The 14462-nt window shown below is 45.6% G+C and overlaps 2 protein-coding genes across 6 annotated transcripts in view; one reads left to right on the top strand and one right to left on the bottom strand.

The window, feature by feature from the left end:
* The window catches only part of fynb (FYN proto-oncogene, Src family tyrosine kinase b), a 100028-nt gene that overhangs the window by 72625 nt on the left and 12941 nt on the right, over positions 1-14462 (bottom strand). For 4 of the 5 annotated variants that reach the window (XM_061706900.1, XM_061706899.1, XM_061706902.1 and 1 more), the window contains exon 2: positions 1794-1860. The exons of the other annotated variant lie outside the window; for it this stretch is intronic. The gene's annotated coding sequence lies outside the window, so the exon portion shown is untranslated. The remainder of the gene's footprint in view (positions 1-1793; positions 1861-14462) is intronic. 5 annotated transcript variants of the gene reach the window in all.
* LOC133418671 (mucin-2-like) lies at positions 1192-7506 on the top strand. The gene is made up of 2 exons (XM_061707488.1): positions 1192-1333; positions 6575-7506. Exons 1-2 carry the CDS (start codon positions 1192-1194, stop codon positions 7504-7506), a joined length of 1074 nt encoding a protein of 357 aa, XP_061563472.1.

Genomic DNA, 14462 nt, shown 5'->3' with positions numbered 1-14462 from the left:
GAATTATGGTTTGTCGTTAAATCGACGTAGAGCCTACGCCGTAGGGTACGCAGCGACGTGCACCGTACGGCCGCTCGCCGCGTACCCTATGCCGTAGGATCTGCGTTGGTGTAACGCGGAACAATAAATCAGCCTTAACGATGCGAGTACCGCTGCCAAAAAAAGAAAAAATATCGCGGGCGACAGACAACATTATATAAAGAAATGTTTCTGCAGGTCCGTGTGTTTGTGTTTGCATGTGACGCTGCAGGGAAGTATGAAGGAAAACACCGCCCGACGACACACCATGCATCCGCGGGGTCCTAGCGCCGGCACACGTAGAGCCAATGTTATTTTGTAATAAACAACTAGCACGTTTATATTTTGCATTTTGTTTTCTTACTGTACCGAAAATGAACCGAACCGTGACCTCCAAACCGAGGTACGTACCGAACCGAGATTTTTGTGTACCGTTACACCCCTAGTAATTACAGTGTAATTACCATGGTATTACCTGGTTAATACTGTACTGTAAAAGAAAGGGTTACCAATAAAACCACGTCAGCCAGTGACAAATACAATCAACTCAAGTCCAATGGATCTGTGCAATTCTGCAACCATCAACTATGAAGAATTAACAATTATTTTGCAGAAAAATAAGCATATCTGCTTTTTCAGGAAGGATACGCGATCTTTCTGGATTTCTGGTGTCTCCAGCTGTGGAGAACAACAAGTCGCCCTGTTGTCATCCTTTTTGGTAAAATGTAACCAAACCTTTGAGCGTTTATTTGTCGCCATGTTTTCCTGCTGGGCATGAATGGTGACGTCATTCGCGCCCACTGGAATCGATAAGGGAATCGGTTCTCAACAAGAACCGGTTTTGGATTCCCATCCCTAGACAGAACCCTGGCCTGCTGCTCCTCTGAAAAAGGCCCCGGGTCCTCCGTTACGAGGGAGCTGCACACAGACCAGCGTCTCCGGCCCACCGCCACGCTCCCGTCTGGGGCAGCAGGATCGGCAAACATCCCCAGCCGGTGACGCACTGCCGCAGGCTTTAATCCTGGTTGACCCACATCCCTGCAAAGAGCCGGGAAAAAAAGAGGCCGGGCCAGATCAGAACCAGGACCAGCGTCTCAGCGGGGATTCACCGCTAGGGCTGGGGATCCATTCAGATGTCAAGAATCGATTCGGTTCCGATTCTTAAGATTCAGAATGGATTATTCAGAGGACGCAGAGCTGCGAGGAACAGACGTCCAAACAAACGTAGGGTCACTGGAGAACCGGATGAAGTGGGAGCAAAGCTGCGGGATTGTTGGGAACGACGAGGCAGCAAATACTGAGGTTCATGGTGGATGTTTGTGGCAGAACACGGACCCCGAGCACAAATACTGACACACAGAAACTACTGACACACGGAAAACACGTTCCTGCAACACCGTTCAGGGAGGAACAGTATCATTCAGAGTGTGTCTGTGTGTTTGTGTGTGTGTGTGTGTGTGTGTGTGTGTGTGTGTGTGTGTGTGTGTGTGTGTGTGTGTGTGTGTGTGTGTGTGTGTGTGTGTGTGTGTGTGTGTGTGTGTGAGGTCACAGAGGTGTCTGTGTGTGTGTGTGTGTGTGTGTGTGTGTGTGTGTGTGAGGTCACAGAGGTGTGTGTGTGTGTGTGTGTGTGTGTGTGTGTGTGTGTGAGGTCACAGAGGTGTCTGTGTGTGTGTGTGTGTGTGTCTGTGTGTGAGGTCACAGAGGTGTGTGTGTGTGTGTGTGTGTGTGTGTGTGTGTGTGTGTGTGTGTGTGTGTGTGTGTGTGTGTGTGTGTACCTCTGATTCAGCGTATCTCCACCTCTATTCCCTCCTCATAGCTTAGAGCGCCACCAAACCGTCGACCCTGCGGGACACGGAGACGCTCAGTTACTCAGCAAATCATTCAGGTAAACATGAACACCAGCCGCGCCGCTGCGTGAGTGGCTGCGGCGCGGACGTGGAATGTGAACATTTTTCCCAGAATGCCTTGGAGTGGCACCGAGGGACGGGGAGCCCGAGCACCTGCCGGTACCGCCGCTTTGAGCGTGCGTGACAGTGAAAAGGGATTAAACATGTGGGCTAGACGGCGTACCAGTAAGGACGGATGAGCGCGGATTTGTCCAGATGACAATAATCCAATCTAGCAGGAACAATAATATGATATTAAATGTAGGACATGGAGGACAGATGTGGACAGAGAGAAAGAACTGGGGACCACCTGGCGGTGAACCAGGCACATGACTATCCTATCAAAAGAAGAATCTCCACATTCAGAACAGGGCTGTGTTAAGTGGACCTGAACCCCGTGTTTAGTAGAGAGAGCAGGTGCTAGTGGAAAAGCGCCATTATCCTACGAATTAAACTGATACTTAAGTGATGAATCTGAACACAAAAACATGCAGGATTTCTGGTTCATTCAGTCTGTGAAGAAATACAATGTGTTTTTTTTCTCTGTTCATCCCAAACGTTTTCCAACCCTTCCCTGGTTTGGGTTTTTTGGGGTTTTTGGGGGTTTTGGGGTTTTTGGAGCCCGCGGTGCCCCCACTAACTCCTCCAGTGTCTGACGGGACCAGCGCTGCAGGACGGAACCACAGAGGCTTCTCAAGCTCTTACACAGCAACTTTTGTTGACAGGATGAATCCCCAGCAGGCGTGGACAAACTTGCCGGCGGCTGCCAGCTTTCTGACGGACAGCTCCGTCACAGTGGAGTCATTGTGCGCCGCGAGCGCTGGGGGTCAGCTGCACGACACTCCTCTAAACAGCCTTTATTTACCGGAGACGCGCTGTCACTGCTGCCACAGACGTTTCCAGCCATTAGCTGCTGATGTGACTTTAAAGTTCAGCCACGCTAATCTAATTTAATCTGTCTCTGTGGATTCGCTGCGTGCTGGAGCTGAGCGCTAATGACACCCAAAGTGCATGCGGCTTTTGCTGCCGTGATGCAGCTGTTTGCTTGCAGGCACTCGGGTGGAGGACGGCTGTTGGAGGTACGGTATTCTCCGACGTGAGCACTTCCTGGTACAGGCCCAGTCCGGCCTCCACAAGAGGCTGTTCTCTGAGCGGGGGGTTTCGTCTACTTATTTTTATTATATATATATATATTATTGTATCTGTAGGAATTTTTATTCTTTACTCTTTCTTCTGACGAAAGGAGGGCCTTTTTGCCCCAAAAGACACCAAATTTTGCACACAAGCCAGGCCCCGTGATAAATTTGATATTTCATGGTTTGCATTAATGGGCGTGGCAAGATGGCTCCACAGCGCCCCCTAGAAAAGAATTATCTGCCATAACTTTTGAATGGTTTGACATAGAGAGTCGTGGGTGGTGTCATCGGACTCGGTTTTGAGTACTTGACCTTCATTGGCATGAATTAGCCCCGCCCCTTGTTCTGATTGGTCGATATTTCATAGTCCCTATTTTCTGCCCTAACTTTTGAATGGTTTGACATAGGAAGTCGTGGGTGGTGTCATTTCTGATATGCTTATGGGGGCGGTGGCCGTGAGTGCCAGGGCCCGTTCATCGCTGCTTGCAGCTTTAATTTATTATTATAACCTTTATTTAACAAGGAAAAAGTCTCGTTGAGATTAAAAATCTCTTTTACAAGAGAGTCCTGGCCAAGACAGGCAGCAGCACAAACACAAAGTTGCACAAACAATAAATAACAAAACAGTTAAAAACATATCAGAAATACAGATCACAGACAAAATGAGTAGTGGAAGCTTCTACAGCCAGTTGTACTTGCTTCCAAGTCTTTCAGAAGAACCTTAAAAGCATCAGGTGACACCAGAGGATTCAATTTTAAGAGGGGGGGGCAGCAGAGCTGAACGCCCTGCTAGCTTGTCCAGTGCGGACTCTTGGTACAGTCAATCAAAATCAAATCAAAAGTCCTGTGACCGAAGATTCTGCCTCCCAGTGCTTTTTTGAGAGAGAAACGTCCCCAAATAAGCTGGAAGCAGGTCCAGAATGGCCTTATAAACAAAGACAATGATAAAGTCTCCGGGTGGCCAGAGCAGAACCATCCGACCCGGGCAGACAAAGAACAGTGGGGAGTAAAGGCTGAGTTCTGGTTCTGCGTCAAAACGACGCCGTTCCTACGGCGTAGGGTACGCGTCGACGCGTCGCCGTGACGGCGTCAGTGACAGCGACGGCGTCACGGAGACGGCGACGGCGTCACGGCGACTGCGACGGCGTCACGGCGTCACGGCGACGGCGACGGTGTCACGGCGACGGCGTCACGGCGACGGCGTCACGGCGACGGCGTCACGGCGACGGCGTCACGGCGACGGCGTCACGGCGTAGGCATGGCGTCGATTTGACACAGAACCATAACTCAGGCTTTAGGGTGCTTTCAGACCTGTGGTTCCTTTTTTTTTTCCGATTCAGGGGCTAAATCGATACAGTTGTTTCGTTTTTGGTTTGTGGCGTTTGTGTTCAGAACCGTCTGTAGCGGTTCAAAGCCATTCAAAATGCCATGAACCAACTGTTCTCTCATTGGTCAGAACTGAAAGCGGAAGGAGTTTCCTCTTCCGTACCCCGGGAAAAGAACAACTATGGAGCATCGTAACTGAGTGTGGCTAGGTTGTTTCTGTATGTTTCTGTGTGGATTCTGTTCTCACTGCAAACGAACCGCTCCAGGTCTGGAATGGAAGCGAGCCGAGACCACCTCTCCTAGGAGATCTCGGCTCGCTTGTTTTGTCCCGCATCCGAGCGCGATTGCTGTGTTCACATGTACCAAACCAACCGATCTTTAGGGGGAAACGCTCCCTGTTTCAGAACAACTGCTCCAAACGGGACAGGAGTGAAAGCATCCTAAGAGATCTAAAATTTGTGATAAATCTCAGTGCTCCATGGTAGACAGCATCCAATGCATGAAGACATTGAGCAGATGAATGCATATAAAGGACATCGCCATAGGCAAGCACGGACATAAAAGTTGATTCCACAAGTCTCTTTTTTGAATAAAAGGAAAAACAGGCCTTATTTCTAAAATAAAAACCCAATTTTAGCTTCTTAATTATGCAGATGCGTATAGCGAACGGCCAAAGACGAAGATGTGCAGATGGAGATGGGTGGAGGCGGCGAGGTTGCACCGAGAAAAAAGAAGCAGATAACGCGTCGATAACAGGAAGACTGAAAGTGGAGGTAATGAGGGCGACAGGATGAGGTTTGTGTCTGGCCCTGCACCCTTCCTTCCCCGCTGCTGTTCTCACGTCCATGACCCACATTCTGCTCCGACGGGCAGAAACTGTTGAACCTGAATCAACTGCTGCAGCAGACGGGGATGATGGAACTGCAAGCTGCTGCTTCACCTGCAGGATCTGCAGCATCTGTGTTGGTGTTTGTACACCAGGTTCCTTCAGGGGAGGGTGGATGGAGGCAGTACTGGAGTTGAGGGGGGATGAGGGGGGATGAGGGGGGATGGTATCCCCCCCGAAATAAAAACGATCCAAATCATCCCCCCTGAAATAAAAACGGTCCAAATCATCCCCCCTGAAATAAAAACGGTCCAAATCATCCCCCCCTGAAATAAAAACGGTCCAAATCATCCCCCCCTGAAATAAAAACGGTACAAATCATCCCCCCTGAAATAAAAACGGTCCAAATCATCCCCCCTGAAATAAAAACGGTCCAAATCATCCCCCCCTGAAATAAAAACGGTCCAAATCATCCCCCCCTGAAATAAAAACGGTCCAAATCATCCCCCCCTGAAATAAAAACGGTCCAAATCATCCCCCCCTGAAATAAAAACGGTCCAAATCATCCCCCCTGTAAAACTGCCATCCCTCCTTTCCATCCCTTATGTCATTTCATCAATGAATGTGGTTTTACTGCTATTTCAACATTTAGAGTCATCACCAGAAAAATAACACCAGAAAAATAACTTATTTGACAATTTTCACCTGTTTCAAGTAAATTTTCACTTGAAATAAGTAGGAAAATCTGAAGATTTATCTTCTCATTACAAGCAAAAAAATCTTGTTCCACTGGCAGATTTTTCTACTTATTTCAAGTGAAAATCTTCTTGAAACAGGTGAAAATTGTTGTTTTTCCAGTGATGAGTCTTGTTTTAAGTGTAATGAGATTTTTTTTACTAAAATGAGACATTTTAACTAGAAATAAGACAAATATTCTTGTTAAGATTAGAGTGTTTGCAGTGATCCATTTTACTTATCCTGTGAAGGACAGAGTCATATTGATAAGTTCAGAAAAGTGTTTTTTATTGTTGTGTTTTGATGTATTTGATGTAAGCCCAGTGGATATTTAAAGCTTACAGAAGGCTGCATTTAACTGCTGCTATGTCATTCCTGCAGTATTTCTGCAGGTGTTTTGGTCACTGCTATTATTTGTAATATATTATATTATTTGTAATCAGCACACATTATCTGTCCCCATATGATAAAATCCACCATCCCCCCTGATTTATTTTTTACAACTCCAGTACTGGATGGAGGGTCTCAATTTCTGGTCTTTATCAGGGTCACACAGAAACAGACTTTTACCGATGTGACACAGAACAAATACAAATGAATCAAATGACCAATCAGGCACTTAAAGCTCGGCTCTAACACTCGCCCAGCCACCTGGGGCCCGGGAACTCCGTCTCTGGGCCCCCAGGCTCGCCCAGCTACCTGGGGCCCTGGAACTCCGTCTCTGGGCTCCCAGGGCTCTAACACTCGCCCAGCCACCTGGGGCCCGGGAACTCCGTCTCTGGGCTCCCAGGCTCGCCCAGCTACCTGTGGCCCGGGAACTCCGTCTCTGGGCTCCCAGGCTCGCCCAGCCACCTGTGGCCCGGGAACTCCGTCTCTGGGCTCCCAGGCTCGCCCAGCCACCTGTGGCCCGGGAACTCCGTCTCTGGGCTCCCAGGCTCGCCCAGCTACCTGTGGCCCGGGAACTCCGTCTCTGGGCTCCCAGGCTCGCCCAGCCATCTGTGGCCCGGGAACTCCGTCTCTGGGCTCCCAGGCTCGCCCAGCCACCTGTGGCCCGGGAACTCCGTCTCTGGGCTCCCAGGCTCGCCCAGCTACCTGGGGCCCGGGAACTCCGTCTCTGGGCTCCCAGGCTCGCCCAGCCACCTGTGGCCCGGGAACTCCGTCTCTGGGCTCCCAGGCTCGCCCAGCCACCTGTGGCCCGGGAACTCCGTCTCTGGGCTCCCAGGCTCGCCCAGCTACCTGGGGCCCGGGAACTCCGTCTCTGGGCTCCCAGGCTCGCCCAGCCACCTGGGGCCCGGGAACTCCGTCTCTGGGCTCCCAGGGCTCTGACACTCACCCAGCTACCTGGGGCCCGGGAACTCCGTCTCTGGGCTCCCAGGCTCGCCCAGCTACCTGTGGCCCGGGAACTCCGTCTCTGGGCTCCCAGGGCTCTGACACTCACCCAGCTACCTGGGGCCCGGGAACTCCGTCTCTGGGCTCCCAGGCTCGCCCAGCTACCTGTGGCCCTGGAACTCCGTCTCTGGGCTCCCAGGGCTCTGACACTCACCCAGCCACCTGGGGCCCTGGAACCACAAAAACCTGATTAAAAACCAGGCAAAATCGAAAATGTTTGCGTCCATCACTCAATTGGCCCGCTGACAGCAGTGGAGTTAGTTTCAGGCTGGACATTAGATCCTCCACAGCCACATTTAAGGAGGAATCAAGAAACATTTCAGGGTTTAATTTTTCCGTTTGAAAAGCCGCTGTACCATGTGACCCGGTCCCTGCAGACCTGGGCCCACAACAGTTCCAGGATGTTTCCCCCCGACAGTCAGAGCAAACGTAGTGATTTTATACAAACTAAACACGCCTCTTTACGTTGCAGCCATGACTTCTACTGGTTTAGTGTCCGGGGACGTTAACTCCTTAACCCTGGTACTGTCTCTGGGTCAAAATCACCTCATTCTCCTGTTCCTTCTTTCCTCCTGCTCTCTCCCTTTTACCCTTCCCTCTTTCTTTCCTCCCTTCTTTTCTCACTTCCTTCCTTCTTTTCTCCATTCCTTCCCTTCTGTTTTCCCTTCCTTCTTTCTTTTATCCTTCCCATCTTTCCTTTCTTTCCTTCCTTCCTTCCTTCCTTCCTTCCTTCCTTCCTTCCTTCCTTCCTTCCTTCCTTCCTTCCTTCCTTCCTTCCTTCCTTCCTTCCTTCCTTCCTTCCTTCCTTCCTTCCTTCCTTCCTTCCTCCCTTCCTCTCTTCCTCCTTCCTTGACCCGAAGACAGCACAAGGGTTAATGGCCGATAGAAGATATGATGCAAAAAAAAGATATAATGTATTATTTTTAAATTTAAATGAAGTTTTCTAATCAACTTTTTTTTATATCTCTATGAATACATTAGCCACTTTTATTTATTTTTCTATTTATCAAATACATTTTTTTAAATTCTGGGGTGGTGCAGCTGTCAATCAGACGTTGGTGAAAGATGAGGGTTTCTGCAGCGGCTCCAGGTGCCGTAGCAGTCCGGGCCTTTAAGGCTCTTCCCTCCCGGTTCCCTGGAAGGAGATGGACCCGGGCCAGAACCCGAGCCAGAAGCTTCACGCTGATTAAAGACTTCATTACCAGCAGAAAATTGCCATTTGGCCGCCCGAGGTCTGGGCTCTGCGGTCGTCTTCCTTTCTTCCTGCCGTCCGGCCGGCGTTGCTACCCAGCGCTGCTGTGACGACGGACTCCCAGCATGCTTTGCTCCAGCACGAGGCCCGGCCCCAGAGAGAGACGGCTGACTCCGTCTCTTCAGAGAGACGTCATGGCGGCAACTCCAGCCAGGCTGCAGTTATTCAGCTGTCACATGACAGAGCGGGACACAACGGGCCTGTTTAGGGCTGGGGATCCATTCACATGTCAACAATCCATTTGATTCTTAAGATTCAGAATCAGGATCAGGATTTGATTCGATCCGATCCGATATTGATTTGGGTTAGTGTTATTAAAACTGTTTTTTGAGCTGTTTCATGAATTATATGACTTTAGTTATGCAACATATTAATACTAGTATTTAGAGCTGGGTATCATCACTGACCTCCCGATACGATACGATTCCGATACACTAGGTCCCAAGATGATACGATTTCCGATACGATTCGATACGATTCGATTCGATATCGATATTCTGGTTACAATAAGGGAATAACATGATCCTTCCACGCGCCCCGTCCGGCCAGAGAAACCCCACCCTGCCTGGTGAAAAGAAGCAGCCTGCTCACTCCTCAAGTAAGGAGGAGACCTGAGCTCAGTGCAGGGCCTCCCGGGGTTGGTAGATGGAGCAATGCCCAGGACTGACTTAGGTAGGAGCACTGGGTGATAAATGGGGGAAAAAAATCGGGATTAAAAAAAAAAATTATTATTTTTTTTTTTTTTAAATCGATACTTGGATTTATTTATCGATAATCGTTCCTACACATGCATATCGATAAAATATCGATATATCGATATTTTTAACCCACTCCTACTAGTATTATATTGCGATTCAACAGCAAGTATTGGCAGCTAATGATGCTGTAAGGACCAATCAGCACTAGGGGTGTAACGATACACTAATCTCACCATACGGTACGATACACCATATTGAGGTCACGATAACAATACGATACGATATTATAGCATTTTTTTTAACAACCTTGAATGAGGAACATATGACTGGAAAAAATTGTCTTTTATTTGAAAGACACAAAATACAAAACAATGCTGTGCGTTTGCCCTATTGTTACAGTTTGTAATGCTTTATAACTGTTTAAGTTTTAAAGAGAAAGCCAGGCCAACCATTTTCCACAAACTGAACTAAAAGTAAATGTCAGGTTTGCATTATGCATCTTTAGTTTTATACAAGTACAAATATTTTGTCACACACTGAATAGTTTCTCCCATGTATGAGAGAAACGCCTCCTGAACTCAGTCTCACACACTCACCTCTGCCACAACTGGACTATATTTTAGTTTGCACTTTACATGCTATTTTTAAACCTTATATTTCATCGTTATTTTAATATTAATGTGCTTTTATTGTCTGAGTGGAAGTGTGGTTGATTTTTATGTTTTGATGAGCTGCTGGACAGTTGAATTTCCCTTCGGGGATGAATAAAGTTCTATCTATCTATATTTGACTTTTTCTTTTCCAGAAATTTAACAACTAAAATTAAATAAATAAATAAAAGTAAATAAATACATACAATTTTACATCATAAAAAGATTGATTCATGCTCGCCTTATAAGTGTAAGAGGAGATTTATTTTTGTTAAGAAGTTTATTTTGGTAATTCAGGGTTCATTATTTTATAAATATATTCTTTATATTCTGATGTAAATCAGGGACTATAATGACACTAGTCAGTTTATCTGTAGTGATTAGTGTGTTTTAGATTGGGCGGAGTGATACGCCACAGTACGGCACTAGGTGCTGTTGATGTTCTAAAATCCTACACTGTTGAGGGACATTAAAGTACACTGGAACTCAGCAGAAGTTTCCCCGTGTTTATCCTACTCACCACCCCAAAAAGGTTTAATTTAATAAGGTAAGGCTTAACTCTACACCAGCCTTACATCAGTAAAAGTTCAGAGCTCAAAACCCTAAAAGTCCGTGATCGGGACCAAAACGGGACTAGTTTCTTCTGAGCGGAGGAAGATTTTGGTCCACGGGTCGAGGCGTGGTCGGATGTGCGTTACTAGTCAACACAATAGATTAATATTAATAACCCAATATCGCGATACAGTTTGTCACCTCCACGACACGTTTTTGTATCGCAAAATTTCGTGGTGCGATATATTGTTACACCCCTAATCACCTCCCAGAATGCTGATAGAACTGCTTTTAGAAACATCTTGTGGGTCAGAATTATCAAACAGATCCAGGGAGGAAACAGAGGACGAATAAAATCGGTTTGATTTTTTTAACACATTCCATTTTTATTTTTTCCATTTTCTGTGTTTTTTGGTTTTTAATTTTTGAGAATTTGGTTTTTAGCATTTTATGCAAATTTAACCCCAAGAAAGTATATGAAATATAGACAATTTATGTTCTCGTGTCCAACAAAACATTCCTTTTTGGGCACAAACAAAAAAATTCCAAAAGTTATTTGTATGAAATAAATAACTAAGAAATAAATAACTCAAATATTCCTTTCAATATCCATTTAAAGTGGAAAAAAAGCAAGAAATTGCAACAGCTCAACAGCGCATGAATTAAATGATGTGACGAGATCCAGATGAAGCTCAGGGGTCTGGGAGCTTCATAGGAACTAACAGATCCAGATGAACCTCAGGGGTCTGGGAGCTTCATAGGAACTAACAGATCCAGATGAAGCTCAGGGGTCTGGGAGCTTCATAGGAACTAACAGATCAACCATGTATTTTGGTCCAAGACCATTCAGGTCTTTGTAGACCAGCAGGAAGATATTAAAGGGCCAATCCCAATACACCCCCTACTTTCTACCACTACCCCTAAAAATCAAGTCACAAATTTTAGGGCACTTGTAATCTTCCCAGGGCCCTGTCCCAATACTCCCACTACTCCTACTTTTCAGCACCACCCCTAAATTTAGCTTGCTACGTCACTGCGTGGTTTACGTTCAGGTACGTAAGCGACTGCGTAGTTACGTTTGCACAAACGTCACACCATATCAGGAAGCCCAGAGATAAAAGCTGTTTTAATTTCAGCTGTAGCGCTGTTAATATGCCACTTTATTAAGTTTTAATATTTTTTCAGGCGTAAAAGTAACCGTTAAGATCCCCAACCTGGGCTCAGTTTATCCAAATAACGCCTGTTAAGAAATTTGATCTGATGTTTTCGGGGGATATCTAGAGGCGCCGGCTCGGGAGCTGATTTATGGTTCCGTGTTAAATCGACGCAGAGCCTACGGCGTAGTAGGGTACGGCGTACGGCGCGTGTCGCTGCGTAACCTACGCCGTAGGCTCTGTGTTGGTGTAACGCGGAACCATAAATCAGCCTTTATTCTGGCGAGGTTTGAAAAAGACTTCGCAACAACGACCAAACGAGTGATTATGTACATTCACCGAGTGAATATTATGAAAGTAAAATATATATTTCTCGCTAGAAATGTAATCAAAACACATTTTTATGCAGAAACTAACTCAAAATATTGATTGTATTCACTAAAAAATAAGAAATGTCCGCCATGTTTTTTTGTTTGATTCAGTCTGCAAATGACAAAGAAAAGCATTCTGGGAAATTTTTCTGGCCCTAGTTCAGCGAGTCAGTATCTGAAATCCCTCACTCTGAAGGGCAAGATTGATAACCACTAGCCCTCGTTATGTCCACTAGCCCTAGTTGCAAAGAGGAATTGGGACACCACTACCCTCACGGGAACGCACAAAATGTAGGGGTAGGGCTGAAAAGTAGGACTAGGGGGGGGATTGGGACTGGCCCTAAACTCTATCCTTTGACTCACTGGAAGCCAGTGTAGTGATGTCATGACCGGTGTAATATGGTCCAGTTTCCTGGTGTAATATGGTGCAGTTTCCTGGTGTAATATGGTGCAGTTTCCTGGTGTAATATGGTCCAGTTTCCTGGTGTAATATGGTGCAGTTTCCTGGTGTTTGTAAGGTAAAGGTCAGAACCACATCGGTACCTGTTCTCTGAGGCCTTCGCTGCTTCAGGTTTTGATTTTCTTTCCTCCAACTATCATTACGGGATGGACGGCAGCGGCTTCAGCCCGTGGGCGGCGTCCCAGCCGCTGCCAGCGCCGTCACACTGAGCATGCTCCGCAGGGGCGGCCTGGAGCCGGCAGCGTCGGCCGTACCCCCCCCTCGTTTCCTCTCAGCCTCAACCTCACTCATCTGTTCAACCTTCAAAGCCTCTGCCTCCTGTAATCCATGTCCCGAGACATCTGTCAAACATCAGCGTAAGAAAAACAGTTTTCCATCTGGAGGAGGGCTCCAGCCTCCAACAGTCAGGCCTGTCAGCAGACACCTACGTGACAGCTGGGATCTGATTGACAGGTCACCAGCTCAAATAGATTAATCAATTACTTTATTTGTCCCCAAGGGGGCGATTAGTTTCGCGACAGGAGAAGCACACAATGGTAAATATACATAAAATATACATAATAAATTACAATAAGTTACACATCATAGTAGACCTACTGTAAGCTTAAGAGGGAAGGTTTTTTCACCCACTACCTTTTCCTTCCGGCATTTAAAAGAACAATAGCGGAGGAACAAAGGAGAGTTTGTATCTGTTAGTCTGAGCAGTAACTGATGTAGAAACTGAAACTGTTTATTAAGGGATGTGAGAATCAAACAACATGGAGTTTGCCTTCTTGATCAGCTGTTTGTTATAAAGTTCTTGTAAAGTTTGTTGAGCGGACCCGATGGTTTTACTGCTTAGACTGACAACCTTATTGAGCAAGTTTCTGTCTTTGACATTCAAAGATTGAAACCAACAAATGAAATAAAAAGTGATAACAGATTTGATGAAAGAACGATAAAACATAGTCATCAGGGAAGAATCCACCTGGAATTTAGAAAGAGACAAAAAAGGCGCTGCTGGCTTTTCTTATATAGCGAGCATGAATTTTTTCCAAATGACAGTTTGTTGTCAATAATAGTGCTTAAATATTTATAGGACTCAACAATTTCAACTTCAACTTCTTCACCCTCAATCACTTTACTAACAGGAGAGGGCTGCACGCGTCTGAAATCGATACAGATATCCTTTGTCTTTAAGATATTCAAAGGATATGTGTATCGATTTTAGACGCGTGCAGCCCCTCTCCTGTTAGTAGATAGTAGAATAGTAAAATAGAATAAAGTAATAATATCTAACATCAGAATTGACTAAAATAGTACCAAACAATATTGTTCTCTCACAGCTTGCCAAATAGTTTGGGCAAATGCTACTAAAAAAGATTTAAATAAACTCTAGCTGGTTCAGAACAAGGCCTTGTTCTCCAGTGTCCATATAACACCATATACCATATAACACCATATAATACCATATACCATATAACACCATATACCATATAACACCATATAATACCATATACCATATAACACCATATACCATATAACACCATATAACACCATATACCATATAACACCATATAACACCATATACCATATAACACCATATACCATATAACACCATATAACACCATATACCATATAACACCATATAACACCATATACTATATAACACCATATACCATATAACACCATATAACACCATATACCATATAACACCATATAACACCATATACTATATAACACCATATAACACCATATACCATATAACACCATATAACACCATATACCATATAACACCATATAACACCATATACTATATAACACCATATAACACCATATACCATATAACACCATATAACACCATATACCATATAACACCATATACCATATAACACCATATAACACCATATAACACCATATACCACCATATACCATATAACACCATATAACACCATATACCATATAACACCATATACCATATAACACCATATAACACCATATAACACCATATACCATATAACACCATATAA

The sequence above is a fragment of the Cololabis saira genome, chromosome 18, assembly GCF_033807715.1.
Source record: "Cololabis saira isolate AMF1-May2022 chromosome 18, fColSai1.1, whole genome shotgun sequence".
NCBI classification, from domain to species: domain Eukaryota; kingdom Metazoa; phylum Chordata; class Actinopteri; order Beloniformes; family Belonidae; genus Cololabis; species Cololabis saira.
This window is presented reverse-complemented; position numbering and strand designations above follow the sequence as displayed.